This window comes from Sinocyclocheilus grahami, unplaced genomic scaffold, assembly GCF_001515645.1.
Source record: "Sinocyclocheilus grahami isolate Dianchi unplaced genomic scaffold, SAMN03320097.WGS_v1.1 scaffold29.1, whole genome shotgun sequence".
NCBI classification, from domain to species: Eukaryota; Metazoa; Chordata; class Actinopteri; order Cypriniformes; family Cyprinidae; genus Sinocyclocheilus; species Sinocyclocheilus grahami.
The window spans coordinates 3,239,687-3,256,374 of NW_015505208.1; the positions used below are offsets into that span (position 1 = coordinate 3,239,687).

At 35.6% G+C, this 16,688-nt stretch overlaps 1 protein-coding gene across 1 annotated transcript in view; it reads right to left on the minus strand.

Moving 5' to 3' along the window:
• Positions 1-16,688, minus strand: part of phip (pleckstrin homology domain interacting protein) — a 58,944-nt gene that overhangs the window by 28,111 nt on the left and 14,145 nt on the right. The window contains exons 8-15 of the mRNA XM_016257449.1: positions 12,323-12,544; positions 10,786-10,886; positions 10,399-10,469; positions 9,109-9,209; positions 6,400-6,440; positions 4,637-4,735; positions 400-556; positions 181-315 (exon numbers count right to left, since the gene is read on the minus strand). Of these exons, the coding sequence (XP_016112935.1) occupies positions 181-315; positions 400-556; positions 4,637-4,735; positions 6,400-6,440; positions 9,109-9,209; positions 10,399-10,469; positions 10,786-10,886; positions 12,323-12,544 (927 nt within the window). The remainder of the gene's footprint in view (positions 1-180; positions 316-399; positions 557-4,636; positions 4,736-6,399; positions 6,441-9,108; positions 9,210-10,398; positions 10,470-10,785; positions 10,887-12,322; positions 12,545-16,688) is intronic.

Sequence of the window (16,688 nt, forward strand, 5' to 3'; positions counted from 1 at the left end):
ACACACACACACACACACACACACACACACACACACACACGCGCACACACACACACGTAGAGAAAGGATGTTTGTGAGGCACAACAAACACCAATAAATCAATAGATTTGCATAGATTTGTTTTAGTCAAGCATGTGATGCAATCTGATATAAGAAATATAGTGTAGCCATTTAGTTTACCATGTTAAAGTAAGAGCGTATTTTGACTCCTCTTGCCAAATCCCAGACGATGGCGTTTCCATCGTGCCCAGCAGAGAAAAGCACTCTGGAATCAAATGGATGTGGCTCCAACACAAACACCTCATCCTCATGGCCCTGTGGGTGAAGGCCATAACGACAACATTATTCATCACATATTGCCTCCTTTCAGTCATTGTGGAGAGATCTTTGCACTCTTACCATCAATACATGAATAAGGTTCCCTGTGTATGAGTTCCACACTTTCAATGTCAAGTTGTTCGCAGCAGTAATGACTGTGTTGTCATTGCAATCCCAGGCCACCATAGTCACCTTCAGTTTGGTAACTTTGTCCTCTAAAAGTGGAGGGTTGTACTTGCTAAAAAGACAGAAATAAGAAAATCACTTTATATAAAATAGTGTGACATTTCTAACTTGCTTTACAGCTGACCTACTTTTAAAGTGCAAGAGCAATGAGAGACAAACCAGTATACAAAAAGACATATATAACATGTCTTCAAATGATATTGCCAGAGTAACAATGAGTGAAATTTTGAATTAAAATTGAACATGAATTACAGAATGTCTAAGATTCTTACTGTAACGTTTTTTTTTTTTGTCATAAGGTTTGACTAGGACTGTCTAAGTTAACAAGTTAACATGCGGATAATGCAGAATATGTTTATGTTTCTACTAGGGATGCACCGAATATTCGGCAACTGAAATTATTCGGCCAAAAATAGCAAATAAATATCTCTTTCGGAGTTCGGCCGAAATAAGATGAATAAGCGAAAAGGCCGAATAATATGAACCGAACAATGCCGAACGCAATCAAATAGGCACGCGCTAATGCAGCAAACATGTCGACAGTGTGAAAGTATTTAAAATGACCAGAGAAAGATGCAGAAATCATTACAGGCGTGAAGCACCAACAGCGAGAGACTTAGCGCTGCATCAAGTCTCCGATGAGAAGAAGAGGTGGCTAATGCTGGTGATTAGGATACTGTATGATGATTGAAATCGCGAAATTACCTCAAACGATTAGTAAATAAACTGCAGAATGTTACATTTTCTAATGCATGCACGAATTGCATGTATTCTGACAGCGCTGCACAGGCTCGCGGTGCCAGGGTTCAAAGTCCAAAGCGCGAGGAAAATCTGCGCTAAAACTGTGTTACTCGTCAGTTGCTCAGAAACATTTTTGTGAATTTTTTTAAAGGCATGTGACAATGTGATACGTGCAACAAACATCTTCCCAAATTCGTAATGAGAATCATTTATAAATCAGCATGCTGTTGTCAACAAAAAGAAGCACTGAGATCTTCCTGCGGGTTTCTGCCAAAATAAAAGCAGAGAAAAAGCAACAACTCCATTGACATTCATAAATGATAGTATTGTAATTTGACTGCCGTTATGTAAAATAAAATAAAAATTAAGACAATAATAATGATAATAATAATTACCCTACAACAGCTCTGTTAATACATTTATTATAACATTCACACATAGTGTTCAAATTGGGATCTGTAATATATTCTAACGTTTTAAAAGAAGTCCCTTCTGCTCAGCAAGGCTGCCTTTATTTGTACAGTCTCAAAAATGGCCAAAAATATTATTTTACTAACTTAATAATTTTAAGCTAAATTGTGCTTTGTTGGCATAATGTCTGCTAGAATGTTAAAAAATTGTTCAGTGTTAAGTAAATATTTTTTAATTGTTGTTTTCAGGGTATATACAGGAATCATGGAGTTAAATTTAATACCTTTTAAGACTTTTTTTAAGACTCTTTCCATACATTTTAAGACCTCATCGCCAGTCCAAGTTTTAACCAGTTACATCGGCAACACTTTAACCTACATTTACTATATTTTGATTGTAAGATAGCACAACTAAACAGACTTACTTTGTGATAACCCCTTATCAATACAACATAATTCAGAGGGGGGGGGGTGAACGAAGCACAAGAGAATTAATGGAGTGACTAACCAATGCAACCCAAGAAACAAGAATTACACCAATAAAAACTTATTGAGGAGGGAAAATAAAGCTGTCCGAGCTAACGGTTCACAATGAGTTCACACAGTATATTCAAAAGATGTATTTGTAACATCAACTCTTATAACTGTCTGCAAACCATAGCTGTTTTGTGGAACACTTCTCATGGCAAACATCTGACTGATCAAACAGTTTACCTGTGATTACGGAGTGCTTGATTTGATGCAGACTTGACTGTGTCAGTATTGCACCTGATCAGGTCTGAATGATCATGGAAGGTAAAATAATGATCACAACTATAACATCATTTTAATTGTGCATCCTAAGCCCATGCCAGTAATAAAAAAACAGCCCAAAGTAGCGCAATTACCATGTCCCAAATATAAAAATGTCATTTCCATCCCTAAAATACATATTTTACAGTCATTGTTAAGCACATTTATCATAAACACAGCTCAAATGCTTCCTACTAGTGTGTCCCAAAACATTTAGCACAGTTTTATTACAGGTAGAATGCAAAATGTTTCAGTACAAGCACTTCAACCAAATGTAATTTATGCAATATTTTAAACCTTTAACCCACTGGGGAAAATTAACCCATGGCAACAGTTTAAAAACAGCCCAATTTCATGGAAAAAACAACAACAACAACCCTGCATCCAACACGAGCTGCAGAAGTCAGATTTCACTGATCACGGGTTAAAAGTAAGGAACGATAACTGACAAGATGTTGGAGGATTTGCTCCTCAACAGATGCCGAGCTCATTGACAAATATCATTTATCGTAAGATGTGCTCCCTTTACACAGTGCGCGCGCGATCACGAAATCGAAAGTTAACTGCGACTGCTAGCACTCATTCAAAAGGGGTTTAAATACGCCACATATTGATAGGGGCACCCTGCTGCGCGAAAATATTAGAATGTTTGCAGGAGCGCACACAAAAATCACAGGAGCGGATGGGAGCATGCGATAATGGTCAGAAATTCAGTGAGAGCGGGATCAACAAGCCCCGCACTATCACGCAGCAGCGCAGTCAGTCAATGAGTGCCGTAACAGATGATGTCAAATCTTGCGGGATTCCATAAATAAACTACACAGAACCCCACTATTCGGACAAATATACATAATGAAAAGATTATACAAAATGTAATACCTTGGAAAATGGGAAAATGGCTTGAATTTTCATTTCGGTGCATCCCTAGTTTCTACGGACTGATGGGACCTTTATCAGTAAATGATGGAGAAAAGAGCAATAATTTATGAATTTATGAAAAAAATAATCAAACCCAGATGGCATTTGTTTGCTTATAGTTTTGTACAGTTATTTTTTTAGGACAATTGGACAATTGGCATTCCAGAATATGAATCCATTGTTGTGATTCTGTTAGTGGGTTTACACCGGGTCATACCGATACCGGTGTTTATGTTTGTTATGATATGGATTTTTAAAATACCGCAATACCGGTGTATGTCGCTTAAACAACGTTCGGAACGCGACACTGTTTGAAAGGGGTCCCTTTTCACTGTTGCACTGTGGTGAGGGAACAGCTGTATGTGTTACTAAGCGTGAAAGTTCCGAAACTGAAGCTGTAGAACTAATAGAATGTGATAACACAGAAAAACTCATCCACAATATCCACATTGACCAGCACAAATATCCACCGCCTCCTGCCATCAGCTCCCGCATCTCACACACACACGAGCGCGACTTTAGCACTAGATTTAGCAACTTTCAGACCCTTTTAGCTGCTTTTTTCCCATAGAATATTCATACTGCAAACCTAGCGACTTTTTTGGATAAACCTTAGCTATGGTTCAGTTGGAAGATTTCGCCAGTGCTGTCCCGCGAACGCAAGGTCTGACTTTTCCGGAGAAGTGTCACCTCTCTCTGCGTTTTTTTTTTAGTTTGTTACTCAGACGCAGGCAGTGTGCTGCATGAGACAAAAAAGTAATATAGCCAAAACATCCGCATAGCCGCTCTTTAGTGTAGATGCGTGTTGATATTATCAGACGATGCCGCGATTATACATGAGACTGACTTCTGGTTAACATGTATTAAAAGGGGTCGTGTTTAGTCACTATTTAGTGTGGTATTTTTTTACGATATTCACTCATCATGACAGTAAAATAGGGCATTCTAAGTACTGCAGTATTTCCTCTCTCAATCAGTAGAAAATATGGTTAACACCCGGTCATAAATGAAAAAAAAATACCGTCATGTACCGTGAAACCGGTATAATTTTGAAAAATACGGTGATATATATTTTTGGTCATACCGCCAAGCACTACTTTACAGGTTTCATCTCAGTCGCTCCTGTGCTCCTGTGCGGTCAGAATCAATGGCCCTCTTGGGGCTCCAAAGTAATTATGTTGCTAACGATCAATTGTTTAGCAAACAAAATGTAACATTAATGCACAATTAATCAAGCCATACCTATGAACAGTGATTAACATTTATCTTACCCAGGTAGCTTAGTGGCCATGTCCAGGAGAATGCTTCGCCAGTCCTGCTGCTGCAGCTGCCATATCCGCGCTGTGCCGTCTCTACTGCCACTCACAAACCTACACAGGCATAGGTTTATGCTCAAAAATGTAATCTATAAAAATACATAATCTGAGGCTTCAAGAACAAGGAATGAATTACTCTGATCAAATTAGAATCCACTAAATTTGAAAACTTAATTGCTGTCTTAAAATGTTTAGCAAAATGTGGTGCAACAATGATAAATTAATTCTACTTCAACCATTTTGAAATTACTTACAGAAGGAAAATGACTTGAACCTCTGAAAACTCAAAGTTAAATTAAGTTATCTGGATGATGAAGGTTTTTTGTTTTAAGTGTACTGAATATGGCTCTTGTATTGTTGACTATGTATTACTCTATAAGGTATCTTATGTGCTCATACAGTACAATTTCTATTTTAAAAACACACTAAATTTTCCCTCTTTTTGACCCTTAAAATTATATGGTTAGTTTTTGTTACTATGCCTTTAGGACCTCCATAGACACCAGCTTCGCATTTGAGTAAAAGCGGTATTATTGAGAAGACATAGTATTAATGTGTTAACATTTACATACATTTTGTGTATGCATATGTGCACCGCTCCATAATACAGTGATGTTTACTGATGTGTGAAAAAAATATTTTCTCAAATAGTAATGTATTGTTTTCCAGTAACAATATCTAAATATCTTTAAAACAATGAGAAGTAATATTATTACATATTACATTAATAATACATATTAAGTTAAAACAAATTCTTACCCTGTTTTTAACAGAATTATCCTCACAAATTTGTTTTACAACATATTTTAATCTTAATCTTATCATATTTTAGTCCCACAATTTTTCTTCTCAAGTAAATTTATCTAGGGATGTTTAGATATTTGTGCTGAAAAAAGGCACAAACAATGATTAAAGAAAATTATTTTTGAAGCAGTGTCATACAATTTGACTATATAAAAAAGAAAAATTGCATTAGGTTGTGACTCTATGTAATTTTTAATGAGCTGATAAGTGTGTAACAACATAGATGTGTATTACTCCATGAGGTAGCGTGGATCTATAAATGAGTCGGAGTGTATTACTCTGTTAAATAAGACTGTGCATTGTCTGTTACTGTGTGCAATCTACTCATTTGTGACATAGTTTTCTTCTTTTTGACAGTACACTCTGCAGTTCTATTGATTGGTGAGGTTTCTTCCCTTCTTATATATGTAACACTGGATGCTGTCTCCTTCGTTGCAAAGAATCTGTTCATGTGAACATCTATCTTTTTAATTCCTTAGGGACCTGTTACAGACCTCTCCATCTTATTACTCTCCTTCTCTCTCTTACTCCTCCTTTTCTCCCTCTTCTCCTCTGTCACACTCGCTATTTCCCCCCTCCCCCAATGCAAAAACATTTGCTCATTAAAGTAGAGCGAGTGAGGAACATAAAGGAGCTTGCAGAGACTGAATAAAGAGCTGTTGTGTCACATGCCTGTTGTTTAGGTAGAAAGACATTTCATGCACTTGAATTCTTGTACGATGTGTATCTGAAACGCATGTTTGTGTGTGTTGGGAACAAGGGTGTTTTTTTCTCTTGACAACATCAGCTTGTAATAATTATAAGAACACCCAGGTTCCATTAATCCAACAAACCTGACATATAAACACACACACACACACACTCTCTCTCACAATCGCACATGTACACAGATAAATGGAGCCAGTGTTGCTCACCGATCGCCACCATGGGAGAACTGGATGCTGTCGACTTTGTCCTGAGGAAAAAGATGAAGTCATTAAAAAACATGAGGAGAACCTCAAAATAATAATGAATTCCTGCAACAGTGAATCCAGTAAAGAGAATAAAAATGAGGTGCTTTAAACAATACATCAATATACACACAATAAAAAAAATTCTGAGAATATATATATTTATTTATATAGTTATATATATGTTAGTGCTTTCAATCAACCAAAGATGATAGTTTATATGTTTTAATTAATTAACCACACATTTTTCTGTAATTGAACACAGTATTTAAAAATTTGTAATCATATATTTTCACACTTAATCACCAAATTAATGTAGAAACAACATAAAGAAGGTATATTTTATATAAAAAAATTATTTATACCACTTTTTACTAAGTACTGTGAATGAAGGCAAGAATCACAGATACCAAAACTAACACTGATACCGATGCCTCTGTTAAATGCATTTTTTTTTTATGATGACTAAATTTGTGTTTACTAAATACATTTTAAATTTACATTTAAATACTTTGTTGAATAAAGTTGTTATTTTTGTTTTCTTTTTGCACAAAAAGTATTCTCGTAGCTTCATAACATTACGGTTGAACCACTGATGTCACATGGACTATTTTAATTATGTCCTTACTACCTTTCTGGTATAATTAAATATGATCACTTTTAATGCCTCAAGGCCTGTTTCATAAAACAAGTTTACCAAATAAGTCAGGCTTATTTCAGTTAGTCCGACTCATTGTGAAATGATTTGGTTCCATAAAGCAAATTTAACATAGATCAACTTCAGTCACTGTGGCAACTTATGCTGGGAAACTAACCTGGTCTAAAGCAGGTTAACTATCAGACTAAGCTGAGTTCCTCTAACACTGACCAATAGGAACGCTATTTTTTACAGTTTCTAGCCAAGCAGAAAGGCTCTCTCTGGTTTTATAACAGCTGTACCTTTGCAGAACAGATAGCAGAACATTATAATCTAAAATTGCTCTTTAAGGCATTAAAATAACTAAATTAAATCTTAAAATCACTGAATTAAAATGAAAATAAATAATAAAGAAAACGACTTCTAAACTGCTATAAGAAACACACATCAACTCCTTTGAGCTTAGTAATTAGTAGCCTACTGAACTAGCTTACATTTGATTTACCCCATTACAAGTGACGTGACATGTGGCCAAGTATGGTGACCCATACTCAGAATTAGTGCTCTGCATTTACCCATCCAAAGTGCACACACACAGCAGTGAACACACACACCGTGAACTCACACCCGGAGCAGTGGGCTGCCATTAATGCTGCAGTGCCCGGGGAGCAGTTGGGGGTTCGATGCCTTGCTCAAGGGCACCTCAGTCGTGGTATTGAAGAGAGCGCTGTACATTCACTCCCCCCACCTACAATCCCTGCCGGTACGAGACTCGAACCCACAACCTTTTAGGTTACAAGTCCGACTCTCTAACCATTAGGCCACGACTTCCCACTATAGTCCAATAGTCAATATAGACAATAGTCCCTTTACAGTAACTGCTATCATAAAAATACACTTATATGAAGGTTTAAAATTCTACAAAATGCACATTTAATGTCCAACAACAAATATTTTAGCAAAATTTATATTTTACTCAGAATTATTGTGCTCCTATTCGATTGCGCTCTGTCTGTTTAGCGTGCATGCGCGCAGATGCGCTCGCTCGTTGCTCTCGCGTAAGCCTCGCCCACTCCTGACAGCAAAATGGATATATTTGCATGACTTTCTAACATTTACAGATGAAAAACATACCTGTGACATGTCAGTTATGCACTGAGGAAAACACAACGTCTCAAATGCATTAAACAGCACGAATATATTCGCTGTTTGCCATGGTGTATCGATTTGATCCATGATCGACATTAAGGTCTGCTTAAGAATAAGCGTGCACAGATTAGTGAGATTGTGTGAACTTAATTTGTCGTTTATGGAACCGCTTTAGCCCCGATTGATTTGTTAGGTTATTTCAAGTCAGGTTTTGGACTTTAATCCCAGTTTATTCTCGGGTCTCCGTGGTGTTGTGATTCGTCATATTCACGCAGCAGCGGTGATGATGAGAGAACGCGCTTGACAAACAAATACATAGATCACAGATTATTGCTCACTTTCTAAATAATAAAAGTATAATGCATCCACTAGTAATTTTATATAAATAAATCGTTTTTTACAGATGCAAATATGTTAGAAATGATGTATCGCGAAACAAATGCCGACTTGTAGCCGATACACACTTTTTATGCTGATGCACCGAGCGAATCGGGGAATCTTCCCAGCCCTATTACACACACATACATTGAATTGTAATACATAGTACTGAACATGATAAAAGTATCATCTATAATGTAACTATTAGACTTATAAAATATGATAGTATATATGCTATTTATTTAATACTATTATTATATATGTAGAATTACTAGTATATAGTATTACCAACTTACAAAATAGTGTAATAGTTTAGTACTGTTTGGTATTTTTTTTATATTTCATAGAAGAGTGTTTTACCATTCTGTTAACAGAGATATTAGACAGGGTGTTAGAAAAATCTAAATTGCATTTTATGTTCGGTTCCACACTATAATATTAATATAATATAACAGTCTCAAACACACGCACAAACAAAATGCAAACAACACACAAAAAGCATTACATACTGTGTGAGACTCCAGCTCAGATATCTTCTCTGGTTGTCCATCTCCAAAGTAATAAACCCTAATGATGTGATCAGTGCTGCCTGTCGCGAGGAACATCCCACCTGAAATATCATCAAATATTGTTTAACATTACAAAAATGACATCATCATCATCAATAACACAGCATTAATGAGCATAAAAACCAGAAAAAAATCCATCATTAACAAACGTTTTGTCAGTTTTCATGCAGGCACAATCCTGCAAGTATCAGCAATAATCACAATATTGCGTTTATAAACAAGAAACTCAAATTGCTCAAATGAATTCAGAACATGTATTACCAAAGACATGAAGAGGAGGGACGCAGAATCTGTTTCTATCTTTGTGTAAGTGTGTATGTGTCTATCTGGGTAAAAGCCAGCTGAGTGTATCCTTTCTTCAGTAATGTGTATTTGAAGAGCTCCTGCAGTGCTGAACACTCTCTTTTTAAAAAGTCTGTGATATCTGTCTGACAACAGGATATTTATAGCTTCACTTGCAGAAAAATTTAAGCCAAAACGATCCGCTGTCACTCTATAATCTGCTATCAGCTTTCAGAACAATGAAAACATGGGAATAAATAATCACTTAATATCACGTTTCTATGGGAGCACATGAATTCATATAATCATGGGCATAAGTCTTAAATATCACGGCTGTCAGTTGATTACAATTTGTAGTCGAATTACAAATTTGCAGATGAATTAATCAAATTAACTGCAATTAATCACATATATAAATATTTGCCTAGAGAAGCCCCAAACGTAAGGCAATAATGGCAAACAAAAGCATTGACAAAGTGAATTAGAGTCAATATTGTTTCTTTTATTTCCATACTATTGACTTTAATTCTATCACTGGCCTACAGTCCACAGCAATCCATTTAATCAATTTTGTCAATCTGTCCAAGAAAGATTTAGGGGCCATTTATACAGGACTGTGCATTACGTTGACAGCCCTAATAAATATAAATGTTCTCACAAGATTTATTTCATTTGCTATCACATACGATATATAAGATCACAACTTATCATATGTCATATGGTAAAGCAATTATGCAAACTGGCAGATACCACTGATCAGTTTCTCTAAACTCAAAAATGTTTTCCATCCCATTTCTGAAAACATCATGTTTTACTACAAGCTCAGTGTTGTAACAAAATCATTTGTCACATGGGTTGCTGTGACAGACAGGCTGTGAATGATAAAGTATAACTGATAAAACGGGAGCAGGTAGAGGTGAGAAAAGAGCTTTGACACTTCTGGCCTACCTGCACTAAAAGAGGAACAGATCATCTGCACGCCTGGTCTGGGCCGCTCAATGAATTTGCTGGGTCGCTGCCTGCACACACATATAAAACACACAGAAACATGATGAGTGCCAGAATATATTCTCTTAGTGACCTTATTTAAAGGTGAAAGGTGTCATTTCTGCACTAAAATGGAATTGCAAAAATAATAAATGAAAGATTAAAACACTGAAACATAGGCTATATTTCACATTGGTTCAAAAGAAAATGGCATGCTACAATTCCATGTTTCTCTTTTGCATGAATTCAACTGAACAAAAAGAACTTTAAATACTTGCTCTGAATAGCAAAGAAAAGATTGCAAAACTTAAAACCCCACAGATGAGTACAAGAATGAAGGAAACGCACCCGAATTTGAGCGTGCGTGCATCCCACTGCCAGAAACAGATGGTGCCATCAGCTCCAGTGGAGGACAGGAACCTCTTATTGCCACTGCACAGAGGAGAAAACTACACACACACACAAACAGCCGAAACAGGATTACAACACAGTAAATGTTGTCTCTATGAGTGGGTGTGTGATTGTGCATGCCTATATACACTGCAAAACATACAGTATATTGTCAATTTAATGTGAAAGTTTGAGGTCAGTAATATTATTTAATTTTATTTTAGTTTTTGAGAGAGAGAGAAATTAATTTTATTCAGCAAGGATGCGTTAAGTTGATCAAAAGTGACAGTAAAGATATTAATGTTTTTTATGTAATCTATAATAAAATATTTCTATATTGTTATGTTGTTTGATTTTGAACTTGATTCATCAAAGAATCCTGACAAAAACGTATTACAGTTTCCACATAAAGGAGCAAAAATGCTTTATTTAGCATATCAAAATGATATGACACTGAAGACTGGAGTAATGGCTGCTTGAAATTCAGCTTGCCATCACATAAATAAACTACATTTTAAAATATATCAAAATAGAAAATGGTTAGTTTAGCAATATTTCACAATATTATTGTTTTCACTGATTAAATAAATGCTATCTTGGTGAGCATAAGAGACTTTCTTTGAAAGGTAATGAATATTTCTGGCTACTAGAAGTTTCACAGGCATTTTTACAGTAGTTCTGCAGTTTATTATAATTAAGTAACGCTATATTTTGACTTGACATTGGACAGGATCAGGAAGTGACTGTAACGCAACAGCACTGAGCTGTACACACAATAATTAGCCATGTATGCATTATAATAATCTCTGTATATTGTGCCATGCTGGCACTTCGGTTCCTAGCATGCACTGCCGATTGAATAAATTATATTGTTGTATTGTTTTAGTAGTATATATTTCACTGCTAATTGCAACACTGAATCACATTTTCTGTAAAGCTGCTTTGAAGCAACAAGTACTGTGAAAAGCGCTAATCAAATCAACTTGAAATAAACTATTTTGCTGGCCTGGTTGACAACTCATAATAAAAGTCTGCCTCCTTACAACAGTACTATTTTAACTAGAGTACAATTAAGGTTAATTATTCATAAAATATTATGTTTTTGCATTATAACATAAAACAATAAATGGCAATACTTAGTTTATTTTCTCAATGTACAACCAATTGTGTTCTGTAACATTGGCTGGGAGAAAATTAATTAAAAGTTCCAAGTTTCCAGCCAAAAGGAACATGAATCACCATAATGGTGACTGTTTACACTATTACCTTGCAACGATGTGCAATATGGTCGTCTTTCGCAGTAATTTATTGTGTTACCACAAAAAAAGACCTAGACTGCAATTGATTTCACAGTAAAATAAAAACAACAACAATACTATTTTATTGTAAGAAATTACTGTTAAATCTTATACAGAATTCTTTGTAATGGAGAAATTCTCATGCATGTCTCATAACATTGTGTCTGTTGAAATGTGAATGTAAACGAGTCGCACACCTGTAATGACGTGATGGATGCCGAGTGGCCCTCCAGTACCGCAAGCGGGGCGCAGGTCTGCAGGCACCACACTCTGATCATTTTATCACAGCTGCCGGCTGCCAGAAGGGTGTTCTCATAATTCACAGCCATGTCTGAAATCTCTGCCGCATGACCTCTCAGTGTCGCAAGCAAACGCCCGTTATCCGTCGCCCAGATCTTCACCAAACAGTCGTCCGAACCCTGAGGATACACACCACACACGGTAAGCCCTCAGACCCTGCCAAAGTCGTGCATCAGAATGATTTTCAGACTCAGTCTTCCTTCAGAAGTTCTCTCCAGAAAGTTTGGTTTCTGTGCAGCCAAATAAAATCCACTAGAATTTAGTCAAGTGTTTTGCAAGTTAATTAACTCAAGCAGAGATTCCAGCCAAACGTCTGAAGTTAACCCCCCCCCCGGGCTTCTAAAGACGGGCATATCAAGTCATTTCAATTTACTTTATACAATTACATAGGCTCAGATAACAAGTTCAGTCTGTGCCAAGAGAAGCACATTACCTAAGAGTGAGTAACAATAACCAAAAACAAAACTGATATCACCCTAAATCAACCCTATTGTTTTATGTATCCAAAACCACTTTGGAAATGTACCTTGCTCATAAAGTCAGCATGAAATCAAAATGCACTCTATTTACTTAATTACTTGAATTCCTGTTCCTGGTCTTATTGTGAACAACTCATCAGTGCATGTTATACCAATAAAACAAAAAACTAATACCTTCCCTCTTCCTCTGAAATAACTTTTTTATCTTTTAGATTTCTACATAAAATGAGCTATTGGATCATGTTAACCAATAGCCAAATAGCTATTTGTGGATAATAATTGAGAACAGACCAATCTTATATAAAAGCTATCTTATGCAAAATTTTACTAATATGCTGGTACTTTATTATTAACAATATCTAACTCTAAATATATTGATTATTGTTTTAAAAAGAATGTTTTTATGTATCACCCTGAATATTCATTAATTGTAAAATATGTAGTGGGACAAGTGTTACAGTATTGTTCAAAAGTTTGGGGTCAGTAAGATCTTTTTTTTAATAAACTGAACATTTTTCAGCAAGGCCGCATTAAATTGCTCAAATGACTGTAAAAACATTTACAATGTTACACTTTTTTTCCCAAATAAATGCTGCTTTTCAAAATTCCTGTTCATCAAAGAATCCTGAAAAAACTAATTAATTAGCACAAGATTTATAATAATAATAAACAGATGAAATGTTTCTTGTTTTAAAGGGTTAGTGCACCCAAAAATGAAAATTCTGTCATTAATTACTCACTAAATTAGATATTTTTGATGGAATCTGAGAGCTGTCTGACCCTGCATAGACAGCAATACAACTGAAATGTTCCCAAGTCCAGAAACGTAGCAAGGAGATCTGTAAAATAATCCAGAACGATATGACACTGAAGACTGGAGTAATGACTGTTGAAAATTCAGCTTTGCCATCACAGGAATAAATGGCATTACATTAAAATATTAAAATAGAAAACAGTTTTAAATTGTAGTTTAAATTTTATCAATATTAATTCTGTATTAATATTTATATCAAATATCACACATATTTCAATATTTCATATAACACATTTAATTTCACTGTTTGAATTTTTCATTAAAAAAATGAATAAATATGGCCTTGGTAAACTTAAGTGACTACTTACAAAAGCCTTAAATTCTTTCTAACCCCAAACTTTTGAGTGTATATAATCCCTATGATTCCTGCAGAAACATTACAACTGTCTTCCAACACAAATGTTATTATTTGTTACTAATACTACATTTAGCAAGTCCAATGTGAATTTACTGCAAGGTGAATCAAAAATGCTTTTAACCTAAAAATGCAGCACTGTGGCATTGTATTTCCATGACAACAGGCAGAGGACCATAAAAAAGCAAGCGCTACCTACAACAACTTCCCATCTTTCATTCACAGCTTGATTGAAAGATGCTTTTCCCCTAAGATAATCAGCTTGCCATTTTCCTCCTCTTTTCGTAAACGTGATTTTAACAACATGAAAATATCACAGTTGTTTCCAGAAACACTGGAATTAACTGTGATAATAACATTGATTTTAGCAGGCCACACATGCATATCGAATTGAGCAAAGAAAAATTATCCCCAAGCCACACACAGAGACGAACATTCCCGAAGATCTGTTAAACACAGACGGAATGCCAATGACACACTGGCTAATGGCTCAGGAATATGAAAGAGATGATTCTATTTGTGGCTCGCAGCCAATTCCATAAAAGAAACACTTTTTTCAACACGCATGTGCGCACAGACACGCCCCCTTCGCCGAGAGAAAAAGACCTATAGAAAGAACAAAAAGAGAGGGAGAAAACACAGAGAGACCCCGATCGAAAGAGGAAAAGACAAAGAGAACAGGAGTAGGGGAGAGAGATAGAGGGAACAGGGAGAGAGAGGCACAAAGAGGGGGAGTAATCCTTGCTGTTCAGCCATTTTTGGAGCATTAAAAACTTGCAGAGTAAAATGGAACCCAAGAGTGCACACTCAAAAACACACATCAGCAAAACACACACAAGCACGATCCTACAGAGCTCTGACAAACGTTAACTACAGCTCACGCCAACGGCTGAGAGTGAGATAATGTCCAAGAAATGCCTGAACCAAAACACGTGCACTTACCCACACACACACACACACACATAAAATCTTTTTAAGTTTGAGGACGTAATGATGTCACCAAGCAACAGTATGTTTACCCAGACGAAACATGTGAACAACCTTTGACCTCTACACTTATCCCAGAGTCAGAACATTATCTGTCCCTGGAGATCAGAAGGCGCACTGTCTAAAAATACACGGAAATTAAGAAATTAAGTTTCCAGTGTAGCACAACATCGGACAAAAAAAAAAGAACTACTCATTGAAATTCCAACAAAGGGCCATAGAGTCCGATTTATTAAGGACACACACTAACTGTTCAAATGTTAGGGGTCAGTAAGATTTGTTTTGTATATTTTTGAAAGAATCTCTTATACTCACCAAGTCTGCATTTATTTGGTCAGTAATACAGTAAAAACAGAAATAATGTATTACAATAACTTTTCTATTTGTAATATTACATTTTAAAGTGTAATGTATTTCTGTGATGGCAAAGCTTAGTTTTTAGAATTCAGAAATCCATCGAATATTCTGATTTGGTGCTCAAGAAACAATTCTTATCAATGCTGAAAAAAGGCTTAGAATTTATAACAGTACAATATTTATAACAACAATATATTTGTGAAAATATTTTTTTTTAGCATTCTTTGATGAATGGAAAGTTCAAAAAATAAAAAATTTTATAACATCATGTCTTTACTGTCACTTTTGATCAGTTTAATGCAAACTGATTAAACTGAACAAAAGTATGAATTAAAAAAATTAATCTTACTGACTCCCAAGTAGGGCTGCAACAACTAATCGATAAAATCGATTATTATCGATAATGAAAATAATCAACAATTCTCATTATCGATTAGTCGTGTCTGCCCACAGTGTACGTCCAACTTCAGCCAGTCACCTCAAATTATAGCACTGAATTACGCATTTCTATACGGACAAAATGCATCTAAAAACAGTAGAGGAAATAGAATGAGATGCTGCAGGAGATACACATGATCCAAGCTGCCCAAAACATGAGAATTATTTATTTTAAGCTTTAAACTAATGTATTAGCAAAATGGCTTTACCTGTCAGGCGCTTTGACAGATGCGTGTGCGTCCTCAATGCAAAAACTTTCAGTTTACGGTCATATACTTATCTCTAAATGTCTCAAATTCACGCGAGCATTTCCATTTTTGCATAAAGGTTCGTCCTGACAGTCTGTGTTGAGTTTAAATCTTTACTGAATGAGCGCCGGCGGCAGAGCGCACGGAACACAGTAGAGAGGGAGACAATTAATACTCATTCAAAAAAAAATTAATTGTTCTGAAATATCTGTTGTTCAACGTAAAATTTAGGTTTAAAAGTCAACATGTAGTGAGAGTAGGAACTGCAAAAGGATAACAGCGTGTAATTGTCTGAATATAAATATCAGACACTTCATAGCCGCCTTATACAGGATAAAGAAATTAGTGGTCGACCGATATTGGTTTTTTGACAGCCGATGCCGATATCTTGGAAAGCAGGGTGGCCGATGGCCGATATAAAGCCGATATAATTTTATTTATTTTAATTAATATTTAAGAAATTTAAAATCATTTGAAAATTGATTAAAAAATAAATGTGTTAAATAAACATACTTATACTTTGGATGACAAAGTATTTTTCACAAATAAATAAATATTTAATAAAAATATAATTAAAAAGGAAGT